The 18,164-nt window shown below is 36.7% G+C and overlaps 1 protein-coding gene across 6 annotated transcripts in view; it reads right to left on the bottom strand.

Moving 5' to 3' along the window:
• LOC144451224 (AP-5 complex subunit beta-1-like) overlaps positions 1-18,164 on the bottom strand; it is a 219,229-nt gene that overhangs the window by 65,184 nt on the left and 135,881 nt on the right. For 4 of the 6 annotated variants that reach the window (XR_013482294.1, XM_078142058.1, XM_078142321.1 and 1 more), the window contains one exon: positions 6,044-6,195. Coding sequence is in view for 5 of the 6 variants with exons in the window: in XM_078142058.1 (XP_077998184.1) it covers positions 6,044-6,195 (152 nt within the window). In the remaining variant the exon portion in view is untranslated. The remainder of the gene's footprint in view (positions 1-6,043; positions 6,196-18,164) is intronic. The other 2 variants (XM_078142207.1, XM_078142127.1) reach the window with 1 other exon arrangement.

The following is an 18,164-nucleotide window of genomic DNA, read 5'->3' as shown; positions in this document are numbered from 1 at the left end:
TAATGCTCGTATTTTGTGTGAATTAATATCAAATCATTCTTATGATATGGCTCATGTCAAACAATATTTAGCTTATACTGTGAAAGTATCTCAGTTAGCAGATAGGTATGAGTGGGCATCTGTTCTTGTTTATGACTGAGAGTTTAGAATGTTGCAGGCTGCCTACAACCTCCCCTGGGGTACCGAATCCCAGCACTTAATTGTCTACAGTGTACCTTCGTGAAAAAGTGCCAGTCAGTATAACTCAGAACAAAAATGGTAAAACAAAAAATGCAACAGCCAGGATGCAACAGGATCTTCCTGCTCTGCCTCATCACCCTAGTGCTTTGAAGTATGAGGCATGGGTCACTGAATTAGCACCCAGACAGAGATTTTATTTTAGATGGTATCTTAAATGGGTTCCATATATTAGTGGATCATGATGCAAAGATAGCAAAAGTTGAACAGAATAATTACAAGTCCACCACTGACTCTCTGATTAGGGATGCTGTTGAACTGAGAGAGGGACGCTATATGGTTACTAAAGATAAACCAGACACTGTGAGTGCACCTGGTGCCATACCTAAACCAAATTCAGCAGATGTTCACATTATACGTGACTGTAGCCGCCTTTCAGGGTGCAGGATTTAATGACTAATAGTATTCATCAGTGCCTTCTTTTACTAGTTGTTACATGATGCTATTGATTTAATACAACCAGGTTCATACATGGCAAAGGTTGACCTCAAGTCAGCTTACCATTCTGTGCATATACACCCTTATAATTACAGGGCAACAGGGCTCAAATGGACTTTTCATAAACATAGTTATTTTACACACATGTTTGATACTAAGTTGCCAAGAGGGCCGGCTACTATGATTTTTCACTGCATTACACAGTCGGTGCACCAAATGCTCAATAGAATGGGTATTAATAGTGTTGTTGTATATTTAGATGATTTCCTTATCATTGCAGATAATTATGGCTATTGTCAGGCTGCCCTCAATGTCTTACTTAAACTGCTGTGTAAACTGGGGGTTGCCATTGCTTGGCAGAAGGTGGTAGGCTCAACACAGTGTATTACCTTTTTGGAAGTGTTGATTGACTCTGTTCCCCAGACTTTATCCTTGCCACCAGACAAATTGTGCGAGCTGTCTGGCCTGCTTTTGCTCTTCAGAAAATGTAAGCGTGTGTCGCAACGCCAATTTCAATCCCTTGCTCAGAAACTAAACTGGGCTTGTCAGGTTATTCAGGGAGGTAGAACTTTCCTCCACCGTATTCTCAACACCATAGCAAAGCTTAAGAAGCCAGGTCATAAAGTGAAGTTGTCATCAGAATTTTTTGTAGAATGGTGGATCCAGTACTTATAACTGTTTTTAATGGTACTATGAAATTCTTAAATAGGGACCCTATTACTGATGTTCATATGAACTCATCAGGTCGTGCAGCGGGCACATTCTTTCGTTTTATTACCCATGGTCAGACTGGCCAGCTGTGGCCGAGTCACATATTATTTATAAAGAAACTTTTTACACTAATTTTTGCTGGCAGTGGTACATTGGTCACCATGTTGGGCAAACCACAGGGTGATCCTTCATACAGACAATATGACTGCAGTGAGTGCTGTGATGTATTTACATTGAAATGATATGTATGTTGTATCACATATGTAATGTCGCCCTCTATGTTAACTTGGAGAAATAAAGATTCCCAGTATGCACTTGGAGACAGACAGCATGGTGTCCCGATTCACTTCTTCACATGGTGTCAGAAGTTGACGGATAAATGGCCCAATCAAACATTCAGTTAAAACCTCCAGTGCCATTAAGCCTGGATGGCAACACTGCAGAGAACAGTCGTAGCTGGGAAACGCTCTTTCTAGCAGCGGAATTGAACAAGAAAGATGAGGCAGTCCAAGTCGCCACATTTCTAAACGTAGCTGGGACCACAGCACAACAGATATTTAAAATATTCCAGTTCACCAATGCCGACAACAAGAAGAAGATCGATCCCGTTATAGAAAAATTCAGTAATGTACACATGGACTGTAATTAGTTTTTGGCCGGGTGAACTTGAAGATAGAGGTAGTTGTCAAAGGTCAATGTCTCATTAGAAAACTTAATATATAACTTATTATGGATAAAGATATTTCATCTCTGTGTTAGGTTTGAATGAAATTGGATATAGCATATCTGAGAAATGACATTATGGATGGATGGACGGATGCATACACTGATATGATGCAGACTGATGCACAGACAGAACCCCATTCAAATAGTCCGTGGGGCCTTTTGGGCAACTAAAAAAATAATGTGCTTGAACATCTACATCAACAAGCATTGATATTTGTGATATGTTATCATCTGCATTTTATATGCCAAACTGCATGAAATTCAAAGTTTACAATTTTAAGATACATGTATTGCCGCATGATTCCACAGGCGAGTATTTGTAGCCCACAAATTAAAATAAGTATTATGACCAGATGTAAAACTAACATTGATTTTTTGGCATTATATAATAGATAATCGATATAATTTTTCTACAATTTTGAATTGAATAGATAATGTATATGCGTCCTTTAAAGTTATAGTTTATTGACACAGCTTTCATTTATTTGTTAGTAATTGGTAATTTGATGAAGACTTACAGATTTATAATAAGGCTTGGATGCATACTTCAATCTTCAAATTATTTGGTACATATTATGGATTATAACAAAGGGCACATTTCTGGTAAAATTTGCTGATAATTTAAAAAACAAGTCATTGAGAATGATTGGGTTTTAAGGAATTATCACTACTCTGATCACGCAACAACACTTGTGAACCTAAATCAAACAGACTTAGATATGTTGTGTCTGCTTGTTGGACATGGAACATACCTACAACAATAAAGGATGGGTCGGGTATGGGGGATCACGAAGAAAATGGATATGCACATGTATGTCATGGAACACTGTCCTAATACCAACTTTGAATGAGATCTGTTCAAGCATGTCTGAGTTATGGCTTTGGACATGGAAAATTCACAAACAAAATGGCTGCTAGGCGGCCATTTTGGATCGTATCATGACAACAATGAATATACACATGTATGTCATAGAACACTGTCCTAATACCAACTTTGAATGAGATCTGTTCAAGCATGTCTGAGTTATGGCTTTAGACAGGGAAAATTTGTAAACAAAATGGCTGCCAGGCGGCCATATTGGATCGTATCATGAAACAAATTGACGTGCATATGTATGCCATTGTATGTTGCCCCTGTCCCAAGTTTGAAAAAAATCAGTCCAGGCATCTCCAAGAAACGGCTGCAGAGGGACGGATGGACGGCCGCACGCACGGACAGACGGAACCCAATCCATAAGTTCCCGTCCCGGACTTCGTCCGGCGGGGACTATCGGTCAGAATAGCTCCGCTGTTCTTTTTAATTTAATTTTTTATTTTGGTAACATGTAGAAGTGGTTCAGTTCTTCAGCTCTTCACTATGCAGTTTTGTTTTAGCGATGTAATAAAGTGGTTAGTGGTTTCATATGATGTCTCACTATAAAACACATTTTACACAGAAAGTTGGTAATGTATTGTACTTTTATACCATAGTCACCATTTTATTAAAAAAAATCTACTGTTATGAAAAATTACACAAAATCTCAGAAAAATAATGACTGGGAAATGCACACAAGAAAAAGAAAAAAAAGAGGATTTTGAGGTTGGCTATAAATAATTCCAGTGTCTTACAGCTTTAACCCTGGAAAATTTTAATGATGAATGAAATAAACTAGGGATCTAAAATAATTTTGAGGCAATTCGAATTTCAATTTTCTAACAAATTTACCAAGTCAACAACATTCAACTTGTACTAGTTGTAGTAGACATAACATCGTCTGATATTTTAATTTACAGAGTTTCTTGTGACCGGTGCCTGTCAGCAGACTCGGCCAATTTGTTTTCATCATTCCATTGTATTTAAACCTTGTACAACTGGTAACACTGAAGTAAAGCACTTTCTCTTTGTGCTATACTCATTTATAGCATTCATATCAAGTGTAAAAGTATACTGTTTCAATTGGTTTATTTACAAGCCTAGCATGTGGTCTTTCTAATGTGGTCAATTAGCAAATGAACCAGATTACTTTAACACTTGATATGGATGCTTTAAACGATTGTGGTACATACAGAAAATGCTTTACTTTGGTGTTATGGGTTGTACTTGACATTTCGCAATATTTATAATTCTCAACAAAATACCTCAACATGCCTCACCTCGCTCGTACTCAAAGCAGTCCCGGTATGATCACTGACTAGTCGTGCTTACATATGGAGTAATCCGGGACTCAATTCTGACAACTGTCCCTACTATTTGTTTAGAGTCAAGTCAGCAATATAGACTTGTGCACCGCCTGTTTTATGTAAGCAGGGCGAACCACTGACATGACCAGAGAGAACCTTTTCGGATTTACATGTAAAACGGGGAAAGATACGAAAAACATAATGCAAAGTCTGAAGCCAAATCAAAGTTGTAATTATTTTAATTATTTTTATTTGCAAAATATTTGCATTTTGGAAATGGCAAGACACGTTCATGTCGTTTAACTTTACATGTAAACTGTCGGCCAATAAACAACATTTGGTCGATTCACAGTCGGCAGTGAGACTGCTCTTGCATAACTTCAACCACATGCCTAAGCATGCCTTCCTTACGCGAGTTGTCTTCATTCTGGTTCAATGTCACTCCAAATTGCACGACAATATAGAATTAATCACACAAGTTACATGTTATCTGGAAACATCAAACTTTTATAGTGGGTCTGAAGTGTGATTTTAGTGAGTCCCGTGTTGCTACTTGCTGTGGAAAATCGCCCGGTCAAACGAGGTCAGCTTCAGCTTCCGGGTCAAATCAGTCGTTTTCTACCGAAAATTCTTGAACGGAGCGTTACACAATGATCCTACTAAATTTACTTGCCATAGTTATTTAAAACACATAAAAATCCACCTTTTTGTGAAATTTGTAAAACTTTCAGGTCCGTATTAAGGAAACTATGAGCGAAAAACCAGGTCGAAATTTCAGGGCCTCAAGTATGCGTCCCAAATTCGTCGGGAAATCGGTATTCCTAAATGTAATTCCAAAATTTGTTTTGCAGGTATGAAAGAAGAGATGTCAGTTGAGGTTTAGGCGTTTACAGTATCTAAAATGGTGGACTCTAGTGAAAGTTACGGCGAGTTGAAAATACCCAAAAATAAGGCCCGTGAGCAGCCATTCAAAGTGTAAATGGTCGCAATCTGAAGGATAGATGTATGCAAATGAGGATGTTGCGGACTGGCTGATTATGTAGAAGGGGTGCAGAATTTGGATTTGAAGTGTACAACCCTGTTTCGAACAAACGCTTGTCATTTGGGCACACAATGCGTAGAATTATGACTATAGCACATATTACATTGCTTGTTTGACGTCAATAGTGTCTTTTGAAAAGTGGCAGTTTACTTAAAGTTTCGTGGACTGATTTCCAATATGGCGCAGGTCATAATGCTCATTAACATATTAATTTTTTTTTCAAATTACAAAAAAAAATCATCAAAAATAGAAAAGAAGACGTGCTGACTTGAAATTAACAAATCTGAGTAAGCTACCCTCTGTGCATCAACACACCAGATATCAAAGCAATCTGAGAAGTAGTATTTGAGGAGATGATGAAATTATCATTTTTGAAAAAAAAATCATAAAAAATTGAAAATGGCACAGATCAACTTGGCATGAACAAATCTGAATAGCCCCCCCCCCCCCCCCCCCAGGGAACATGCACACCAAATATCGAAGTATTCTGGCTGTTACTTTCGGAGAAGATGATGACAATAAAAAAAGTTGACGGACACCTATGATTCACCTATACCTCTATACTCTATACCCACCTATACCTAAAGCTACGCTTTCAGCTTTCGCTGACGGCGGAGCTAAAAAACTATGAACATTAAAGGTCACTTTGTGATGTTGTTGGACATTCCCTAATATTAAATGCGCAGAATTTTAACATAACACACAAATGAAAGAACTCAATGTACTAACCTTCTTAGTTGGAGTATTGTACCATCCAGTTGTCTAACTGGGCATGCAGTTGAAAAATTAGCACTGCCTGTTACCAAAGAAGTGAGAGTTTGACTGGTTGCCATGGCAGCAGGTGAGAAGGCAGTCAAGATGCTTGTAAGCTGTAAGCAAAACTAGATTAGCAAAATATGGCATATATTGTCAGAGTGCAAAATTTTGAGCTACTGCTATTGTGTACTGCATTGTGTACTAAACTAAATTAAATATGATCCTTGTGTGACCATTGAAAGCACTGGTGATAGTTTTGTTTTCTATATAACAGCTAATTACTGTTTATCATGTTTGAGTCTGGGCAGGACTTCTAGCATCTAAGTATTTTATGCTATTTCTACAGGTGTATGGATTTATACTGTTTTGAAAGACTAAATATTCTTCGGCGTTGAAGTTAGTTGATTGATCCGTTGTAAGTTCTGGTGTGATATGGTAGGAATACATGAGGAAAAGATTCATGAACAGAGATTATGTGCTGCAGAAATTTGCCATAATTATGGCATGACAGACTTTGATGTCACCAGATCCCTGATATTCAGAGTGAGAAAGGATCGACTGCTTTCTAGAGTAAGTTTTAATTTGATTTGAGACTCGAGAGAAGCATTGTCGATCTGTTTCTGATTTTGTGAACATTGTGTTAGTCACTGTAACCAGAGAAATTTGCATATTAATGAAATCAAATAATTAAGCAATATCTTAAGACTGCATACTTTAATTTCAATATAGTTTAGTATATTCGTTATAACAACATACATTTGTCCTATAAAATTTGATGATGTACCTTTCAGTGTTAATGAATAATTTGCATAATTAATGATTTTCGGTAATTAGGCTATATCATAAGAATACATACTTCAATTTCAATATAATTCAGTACACATGTTAACAATAGCAATCGCACATGTCCTGTAAAGCTTGTTGATGTACCTTTCAGTGTTAATGAATAATTTGCATAATTAATTATTCTTGGTAATTAGGCTATATCTTACGACTGCATACTTCAATTTCAATACAATTCAGTACATACATTAACCATAACAAATTGTGTATGTCCTATAAAGTTAGTTGATGTACCTTACAGTGTTAATGAATAATTTGCATAATTAATGATTTTCGGTAATTAGGCTATATCTTTTTGGGTGTAAAGGCAATAATTTGAAAGCATCTGAAATATCTACCTTGCATAGCCAGCTGCCCCGTCCTAATTTCTTGATATGTTTGATTGTAGTATCTATGGTGACGTAATGTAGAGAATATTGGTCTTTGTTTATCAGCTCATTTAGCGAAGAGTGTGTTTCGTTGCCGTGGGGTGCCAATAGATCAACGATTAGCCTTTTCTTTTTTGAATATTTACTATTCAAGATGCTGATTGGATTAATGTGATACACTGCAAATGGTACAGTGTCATATGGGCCTGATAGAAAACCTTTATTGATTTCTTTGTCGATCAATTCTGATGTAGGTATTTGTTGGAGGCGAGCGGAATGGAGATTCTTACATTCATAAGATGTGTCTGGGAGTGGATCTATTCCAGTGTGAAAACCGTGTCTTAGTCCGTCAATGAGGTAGTTAACAAAAACTGTGTCTGGATGATCAGCTAGATTGTTTGATAATCTCTCGATGTTAATGGGAGTTGTTACTGCCAGGGGGTTAATGACTGTGCTCATTGTAATGTTTTCCCCCCTGGCGGTCCATCCGTTTTTTGTTTCATTACACACTGATTTGGGATGATCTTTTTTACATGTCAAACAAATGTGGAGGTGGGAGCATCTTGAACAGTTGCATCCTGCATTGTTGTTGAAATTATTTCAAATTTCAAATTTGATGTATGGCCCACTGCTTGGCATAAATTGCAACTTAATTATTATGGTTGATATATGTATCATATTATACGAAATTTGAATCTTGCATTTTTAAGATACAACGTAGTTACCTAAAATAATTAATTATGCAAAAAAAATTCATTAAAACTGTACGCTATAGCACCAAATTTATAGGACGTACCTGCTTTGTTGTGGTTAACATTATGTACTAATTTGTATTGAAATTGAAGCATGAAGTCTTAAGATATAGCCTAATTACCGAAAATCATTAATTATGCAAATTATTCATTAACACTGTAAGGTACATCAACTAACTTTATAGGACATACACAATTTGTTATGGTTAATGTATGTACTGAATTGTATTGAAATTGAAGTATGCAGTCGTAAGATATAGCCTAATTACCAAGAATAATTAATTATGCAAATTATTCATTAACACTGAAAGGTACATCAACAAGCTTTGCAGGACATGTGCGATTGTTATTGTTAACATGTGTACTGAATTATATTGAAATTGAAGTATGTATTCTTATGATATAGCCTAATTACCGAAAATCATTAATTATGCAAATTATTCATTAACACTGTAAGGTACATCTACTAACTTTATAGGACATATGTGTTTTCTTATGGTTAACGTATGTACTAAATTATGTTGAATATGAAGTATGCATTGTTAAGATATAGCCTAATTACCAAAAATAATTAATTATGCAAATTATTCGTTAACGCTGTAAGGTACATCATCAAATTTTATAGGACAAATGTATGTTGTTATAACGAATATACTAAATTATATTGAAATTAAAGTATGCAGTCTTAAGGTGGAGATGCACAAAAAATCATTATTTTGACCATTTTTGAGATTATGTGTTCTTTTGCCATAGTAAATATTCATCTTTCAACCAGAGAAAACTGGACTGGGTTTGAGTTTTGCAAATCCCGAAAAATCATGAAAAAAAGAAGTAAACAAATGCACGGGTACCAAAACGCTAAAGAAGCCCTACTTTATCACTATAAACTCACGATATTTGCATACAACAAAGACGATTGACAGAGGATTATGCAAAATATACGCGGTGTCAAATTTGCGCATGCTCAGATCACACACGAATCACTAGCACTGTAACCATATGGAGTAAAAGGGGAGATATCTCCATGACGGTACCATGAAGGAAAGAAAAAGATGTGGGTATCCCAGGCGTAACTTTATTTCTCTTCTAGTATTGACGTCGCAACGTTAATAACGTCACAAATATCTGTATATTAAACGCATATGAACAAACGAGTAAAACCTCTCAAAGAATACCGATATTTGACCATACGTTTCCGAAATTCACTGATGACCGAGTTTCGTACCGTCTCAAGATTTACTGCTCACGTCCTAATAATAATATCTGATTCTTGTACTTTGAAAACTGTTGATACTTTGCTGGTCACGGTCAAATGTAAGCTGACACATTTCAATCACGTACTCAAAAATCCTGTAAATTAGTAACTGTCTAGTTTCAGAACCTTTCGGCGCGACACAGAGTCAGTGCATACTCGCTGTCAAAATCTTTACGTACACTGTACACACGTCAGGCTTTCGGTCGGTCGATCGATCATTACAGACATTTGAACACTCCAAAATCTTTTAGATGACAATTTTTTTATCGTGGTTTACATATTGGGCCGTGTTTTGACTAAATCAGGAAATCTTGGTTCAAAATAAACTTCACAAGTAGCGTATGCCCCTAACAATCACAACGCACTGCAATCTGAGCTTGCTTTAATTTGTACTTCCGGAATATCTCGCATCTCCGATTTCGAGTTGGTTTTAAAATGTCTTTGATTTTCCTATTATTTTCCTTCCGTGTTCTTACAAAATGTCGGTTAAGGTTGTTTTATGATTGACTAGACTTGTCCTTTTTCCAGAAAACAGTCAATGTTCACGTGCATGAACGCCTCTGAGTTACACTGAATGGCGAGTATCACCCGAGCTATGAATTTCATTTTTCAAAACAAACCCGTAACAATCGAGTCTAGTTTTGTTTATCTGTCTGTCTACGATATCAGTCGATGTGTCTGATACGCAGTGATGTGCCAATACTGTATTGAAAGTTATTTTTAATCGAAAGACTTTTTCAGATGCCAACATGAGCAATGCGTCAGACAATCAAACGCGAACTAACTAACTAAAAGAAAACGCTTTACATGTAATTTGTAGCAAGCTAGCTGTGTGGAAAGAAGTCGAAAGATTTTGGGTTCATTGTAACAGCCAAATTCAGCATGACTTCTGTAACAAGGCAAAATTTCCCCTTTTGGATTTAATGGAGTGTGTACGTATAGACATATTCGCAGACACTAATTTTTTGACTAAATTTATGTGGCAATGTGTAAAATCACGTAGGTTACCCCTTTCATCGCGCATTCGAAGCTTCAGACAATATTTTGAACGAAATAGTAAAATGGTGATTCCGCTGTGGTTTAGAAAGTGGCCATGCTACTACATCTAGTTACGAAATTTCCCGTGTTTGACGATCGAAACTGAGCAAAATTTAACGTAATGCAGTTATTCCGAAATTCAAAACGAAATATTTGTATCGGGAAGTGCTTCCGGGAAAAGTGAAGTTTAGACACCCGGGGCCACTATAGATAGCACCGTGGACCTGCCGCCGGACAGAGTAACATCATATAACCTTCGACTTGACTTTGGCCACGCCTCTGATTACTAATTAATGAGATGACGTCAATAAACTGGGCTTCCGCGCCATTTGCAATGTGATCTCGTGTATCACATTCCAGTCGAACGACATCGACTTGCCGTGTTTCTACGATGCTACACTTGTATCAATCAAAACGACAATTAGAATAACTGAAGACTCGTTTTATCCACTGCTTGGTGATAATTTTATTGCATGACACGCCGGGAAATCTTCTAAAGGTCAAATTTTACGCTGTAATTCGAAAATCGGCATTTTCTCCGTTTACATTTTCAAGCTCCCAGACTAAGTTCTAAAGTCTCGATGTCGACAGTACTTCCTCGCAATCAATTGAAATTTTCGCTGGTGCTTTCTTGGGTATTGTTCTTACAAAATGTGTCTCAGAATTTGAAAGTTCGCTCTATTACGTGTGAAATTGATGATTAAGTGAGAAAAATCTGTCAATAAGCTTCCCATTATAATTTGTCAACTTTCGAGGCATGTTGTAAAAGAACGACAGATGGCAGAAAAAAAGTGAGACACACTTTTGTTATGTGTGAAGTGAACATTCTAAAGCACCAAAGAAATGGAAAATCGGGTGACAGGTGGTCTCTTCCGAGGCGTTTATATTGGCGCCTTGAGATAATCAAGACACCTCTATTCATACCTTAAACAAACTCTCACTTTCAGTCAAAGACAATAGAAAATACAATAGCATTGAAGAGGAGAGAAAAACCTTTCAGAAAATATATGGGTTGATGGTGTAAACTTTATTCATTGTTGGGAAACAATAACTTGAAAATATGTCACCCTTAAAACCTTTCCTTTGTACATCTCCACCTTAAGATATTGCTTAATTATTTGATTTCATTAATATGCAAATTTCTCTAATTAAACATTAACCGATCTGGCTGAAAACCTAATCAGGTCTAGCTATTACCCTAAAGATTATATATTCCAAATTTCATTACAATTGAGCCAGCTGAATTTTAGAAAATGATGACACAGACAGACAGACAGACAGACAGACAGACAGACATACATTTGTATTTTAATACCTCCCGTAAAAAGTGTTAGATCACATCAAATGAACCATTTATAAATCCCACAGGAAGTTAATTTAGTACATCGATCTTACAAAGATAAATCTTCATGGCCCATAATATATAGCAACTCGTATTCTTGACATTGATTCACATGGAGTTGTATAAGAAATTAGAAATAAAAATAGAAATATCAATTTAGCCTGAGAAGAAGAAAAATCACAATGCTCGGCAACAAATCATTGCATCTTATCAATCTAGTAGATAATTTCTCTGAGTGAAAATTATTGCCCAATAGATACTACTCAAAATAATGATAACAGTTTGTGTGGGTGCGTCTCAAGATAATGTACAGTTCCTAGTCACTTTAAAACAGCCATCATTCGACCACTTATCAAGACACCTGATCTGAACAAGAACATCTTCAAAAACTATAGACCTGTTTCAAATTTGTAATTTCTATCCAAAGTCCTTGAACGAATCGTTGCATCGCAATTAAACGGCTATCTCAGCAAATATAAATTGTGTACAAAATGCCAAAGTGCATACCGTGCCAATCACAGTACTGAAACTGCTCTCGTACGCGTACACATGTCAATGATATCATGCTTGCCTTGAACGAAAAAAAGGATGTTGTACTCGTCATGCTTGATTTATCAGCCGCATTTGACACCATTGACCATGAGGTGCTTCTACATAGACTTGAATTTTGGTTTGGTATCACCGGTACAGCCCTGTCTTGGTTTAAATCGTATTTATTGAATCGTAGTCAACGCGTTGTAGTCAACTCCTGTACATCTCCGAATTCACGCATGAAGTACGGTGTCCCACAAGGTTCAGTGTTGGGCCCGTTACTTTTTACATTGTATACTGCTCCTTTAGAAGATATAATCCTTGCTCATGACCTTGATTATATGATGTATGCAGATGATAGTGAAATTTATGTAACATGTAACACCCCCAGTGACATAGTAGTATCTCTTGAGTCATGTGTGAAAGAAATTCGTTCGTGGATGAAATGTAATTTGCTAGCACTGAATGATGATAAGACTGAGGTCGTCCAATTTTCGTCACGTTTGAAATCAAATGCTATAGAACTAGCCAGTCTGCGAGTTGGTGACCTCAATATCACTCCATCTGTTTCCGTTCGGAATTTGGGTGTTACTCTAAGTAGCGATGGTTTTATGTCCAACCATATCAGTCAGATATGTAGGAATGGCTTTTTCGCGCTATCTAGAATTGGCAAGATTCGTAGATTATTAGATAAGGCAACAACAGAAAAATTAATCCATGCATTCGTAACATCTAGGCTAGACTACTGTAACAGTCTCCTGCATGGTATCTCGAAAGACCAGCTTGCTCGCATTCAATCCATCCAAAATGCAGCCGCTCGCCTTGTCAGTCGCACTCGCAAATTTGATCACATTACCCCCATCCTAGTTGATTTACATTGGCTGCCACTTGATGCACGGATCAAATTCAAAGTCTTGTTACTTACGTATAAAATTGTACACGGAATCGCACCATTGTATCTGAAAGATTTAATTGAGTTGTATGTCCCAGCTAGAGATCTTCGATCATTGAATACATTACGCTTAGTACCACCAAGAGGCAAATTCAATAGAATGTATGGCCAAAGAGCTTTTTCTGTCTGCGCTCCTGCTTGTGGAACCTTTTGCCCCTAGAAATTCGCACCGCCGAAACGGTTGATTGTTTCAAACGCCGTTTGAAGACGCATCTTTTTGTGCAATATTTCTCGTGTTAAACTCATATTTTACAGGTACATTCATGATATTTTCCCAAGGCTTTTAATATTCGACCTCATTCGTAATTGGACATGAATTTCTGTTTTAATTTTTTTTGCTCTTAGACTATTTTTTATATGTTCTTACCTCGATCTCTTTTTTATCAGTATTGACTGCATTTTAATTCCCTTTGTTTCATGAACATTAATTATGTTTTTTGTTTTTGTTTTACTTTGTTGTGTACAATGCACTGAGACGTATGTGTAGTGCGTTCTTTAAGAATTAAATAATAATAATAATAATAATAATAATAATAATAATAATAATGTAATTTTTGAAGAACAAGGATATTTAAACTTTCATTTATTTCGCTGTATTTGGAATGTACACAGCCTTTAGCTTGTTTACATATAGTACTTATAATTTGAGTCTGAAATAAAAATGTTGGTTGCATCAGATTGATTGTGTCCACAAACCATGTGTACCATAAAGACAGTGCTATAGCAGTTACAAATGTATCAACATATAAAATGCCCCATAAACACTGCACATATTGATGTTGCATCTGAATATACTTGAACTTATGCACGATAGAGGGATTGTGGTTTGATGACTGGTTACCCAACCATTTTATATGCATGCAGTGAAATATCTATTGCCAAGTTAAAGTTTCCTGTTAGTGTAACGACTCATCGATATGGATGGACTCTGGGAGAAACATGAAGTCTTTTGCAAATATTACCTCCCAATGCTCTTTTTTTTATCTGATTACAGTTTTATAAACTACTTTTCCCAAAACATGGATCACTAAAAGTTGAAATTACTCATTACTTAAATGGAACTTGAGTGCCGCAAATTTCTAACGTTGGTTGGGTGGCCCAGCGATTCGACCTCATATTTCCTTACTCACATCAAGAATATGTTCACAATTTCAAGATTCATTGCCTTTTTGAGGTTTCAATTGCCACAGAAAGTTCTTCCTAGGAAATAATAGGTTTAAAATTTATTTAATTTTAGTTCATACAGAATATTTTCATAAGCCTGAACATTCCATTCCTCCTGGCATCTAGTTCACAAACCAGTGTTCAAATATGCTCACAGGAAATATCAGAGGATGTACGTCATCACCAGATTACATGTGTATATGTAAGGGGAGCACAGGAAATTGTCAGAATGTTTGTACTATGCATAATTTTCTACTTAGGCTCCTTCTAGCCTCAGTATAGTTCAAGCTGAGTTTGGAGAACATTGCTAAATTTGTCTCTGCCAACCAAGTCAATCCCACCCACCATCCCCATCACCACCTTCGTTTACTTGTTCTAAATCAGGCAGTTTCTTTCGGACATGTTAATCGCAATCCTTTCAACATGTGGCGCTATACATGCCAGACGTAACCCATTCTAACGTCATTACCATTCGTTTTCCTGCAGCTACTATCAATCTGTTCTGTAAATCTTCGTTGGTTACTCAGCACTACAATACAGTTTACAGTCAGCTGAAAACTAATCAATCAGCTCATTTCGAATACAAATTCATTCACCTAGCTATGTCTGCCGGGTCCTCCCCAGGTAGCTAGGATAAGACACCTGCCGGGTCCTCCCCGGGTGCTCTTCTTGGCGTATTGTAAATTCTCCCCAGTACAAATTCAACCTAGCTATGTCTGCCGGGTCCTCCCCAGGTAGCTAGTATATAGACGCCTGCCGGTCTTTTCGGTTTACTTATGTTTCACATTCAGGAGCACACATAGGACGTATCTGCCGGGACCTCCCCAGGTAGCCTATACTCCTTACTCCTGCTGGTGATCTTCCCAGCTGCAAGTGGTGCTGAGTAGCCCTCAAGATAGCCAAAGTTTGTGTTTGTGTTTTGTTATTGATTTAACAAGTTATTTGTTACTAGGACATTAAAGCTCAAGTTTTTGCTAGACATACTAGCCAGTCTCACTACTTCATTCTACATTCACACAAGGACAGTAACAGGTACGCAATATGTTGGTATAAAGGTATAATACAAGTGTTTGAGGAGTTCTGTGTTATTTATTTGTTAGGAAATGTTCAGTGATGAGAAATATTGTGGGTTCAGTTCAATACATCGAGCCGTAGCAGGTATTGGGTCAGAGTGATTGTCTGTCTGTACCTTTCATCCGACAAAGTGTAGCAAGCACATGAAAGTGTATGCCTTGATACTATGCCAAAGTTATCACCCCGGGAACAAGCCTTTTATATACAATGCTGGCATTTCTCCGGTTGTGTTTTTGGTTTTTTAGAATCTTATGAAGTGAACACCATCCATGTAGGTCTTGGTTATAATATTGGGAATCCGACTTACATTCCTAATATGCACATCATTTTACAACCAGACTTTTAAAGTTTGCTTCGGTTGATGGATCACAAACTATATGTGCAATGGCGTTGGGAACAATAGTGTTGCTAAGTGTTTGACACTTCAGTTTGACCACCCTCATGTTACTATGGACTCAGTATCTCACATGGGATCTCTTTGGATCTGCTGTGAGACAAAAACGATATTGACATAGTAGGTTTTGTTAGGATGTCATGTTACAGATGGACAGACAGCCAGAACAGCAATATTCACATTTTGAATGTTTATCCATTTACCTAACTATCCCGGGGGAGAGGGAGAAAGAGAGAGAGAGAGAGAGAGAGAGAGAGAGAGAGAGAGAGAGAGAGAGAGAGAGAGAGAGAGAGAGAGATGGGAGAGAGAGAGAGAGGGAGGGAGAGAGAGGGGGGAGGGGGGAGGGGTGGGGAGGGAGAGAGAGATTTATAATAATAGGTCATACCAGAATGCTTTCTGTAACAGTTTTGATTTATCTTTCTATACACAGTCATTAACTGTTGGTATGCAAATGTGTGAGTTATGGTTATCATATATGGTGTACTCCTTATCAGTTTTAGCCTTTATCCTGACAAATATGTGTACCATGATTATGCTATCATTTGGCTGTTGTTATGTGCATAAAGTTTTTGAATGTTTATTCACTTGGCTATGAATCCCCGTTGTTATCTTTGCAAAAGACAATCATTTGGCTGTTGCTATGGGCATGGTCTTTTTACTAGGGATATTTACAAACATTTTTTTGAATGTTTACTCACTTGCCTACTAGATGTTTGTATGTATTTTTGCAGAATATACTGCCATTTGGTTGTTGCTAAGGGCATGGTCATGGTTGCTAGGGCCAATTGTGTCAAAATGCATTGAACAACATCTGCAGAATAACACTTCTAGAAACATCTCACCAAATCAGCTCACTCAGCACATGCTTGATAATTTCAACCTAAGCTGCCCTGTAGTTTTGGAATTAAACATCTTTGACCCAACAAAAAATGCTCCTGCAGATCTTAGAGAGAAGGTAAACATCCCTCATCTATGTTACAGTTTGTTCTCCATTTCTTGAACATTTGATTGTATTGGTTATAGTGGTCATATGAATGAAGATTGTCTATTTATTGGGAACTTTGAATTTACAGAACAATTTTATCATGGCTTTCTACTCATAAATCAATATAAAACACCATATGCCAAGTCCTTGTTTGTAACTCAATAAATTATAAAAGATTAATTAATGTGTAAAGTCTTTGTTACAGTACGTACAATTTCAAAGTTTTTTTACCCATTTGTTTAGTTTTTGCAATGTATTGAGTTACAAACACAAACTTTGTCAATGCTGTTTCATGTTGATTTTACAAGTAGGAAGCCATGATAAAGTTGTTTTTATATATATAAAAAAATAACGCCAATGGCGTTGTAGCACAAATGTACAGTTTTTTAAACTGTTTACCCATATGCTGATCCATGCTAGGTATAGGTGTTCATTTGCTGAATGACTATCCAGTTGCCTATCCAACCCTGCTATAGGTGGGGGTCATGCTGCTAGACATATTTCAGCGCAGGCAGGCTTAGGGTACCATTTTGGTGGACAAAGTTACCAAAAAATAAATTTCTCTGTTGGTATTATTTTCCATCCTAGTAGGAAAGTAGGACACCTAATGTCTATTACAGTTTATGTGAAAAGATAACTTTTAGCAAAATTTGTGAGATTCGGCCATGCTACGCTATAGTATGCAAATTGCCTACATAGGATGTGACATAATCAGAAATGGATAAAAAACTTACTGTTGTGAGGCAAATTCAATTTTTTTTGTTATTAATCAAGTATTCTGAATGGTACAATAACTTTAAATAGTTGTCAATAGATGTTTCTTGATAAATATCCTGTTCTGGTTGGTGACAGACATTGCTACAATTACTGCATAACAAACTACTGGAAATGTGTTAAACACTTTCTGATATAACAGGACCACTGTATAGACAAGTCTGTTTTTTAAATATGTGATTATACACATAATACCAATTTTGAGGCATGTAAAAAGCTAACTTTTTGAAAATGATTCTGCAAGTGAAACATCCTGTTAACTTTGACACAACACCTACATAGGATGTGACAAAATTGAACACCTCTCAAAAGGGAGAAAACTTTAATTTCTTTCAAAGTTTTATTCTTCCATCTCATGATGAAATTTAGTTGCCTGGAAGAGGTTGACACAGAAAGTAGTCCACAACTATGTGCTTAATACTAAGAAACTCAAGGGAAACTGCATTATTTCTGAGAAAAGTTACTTGTCAATGATGAATATTAACCTTGGAGACAAAATGTCCTTTCCGTAAAGTCATGTCCTATCAAGCTGAAATGTCATGTCCTATGTATCTTAAATATCATGTTTGAACAATTCCTGTAAAATAGCACTAGCTTGTCATGTCCTATGTATCTTAAATGT

The sequence above is a fragment of the Glandiceps talaboti genome, chromosome 1 (genome assembly GCF_964340395.1).
Source record: "Glandiceps talaboti chromosome 1, keGlaTala1.1, whole genome shotgun sequence".
In the NCBI taxonomy this organism is placed as follows: domain Eukaryota; kingdom Metazoa; phylum Hemichordata; class Enteropneusta; family Spengelidae; genus Glandiceps; species Glandiceps talaboti.
This window is presented reverse-complemented; position numbering and strand designations above follow the sequence as displayed.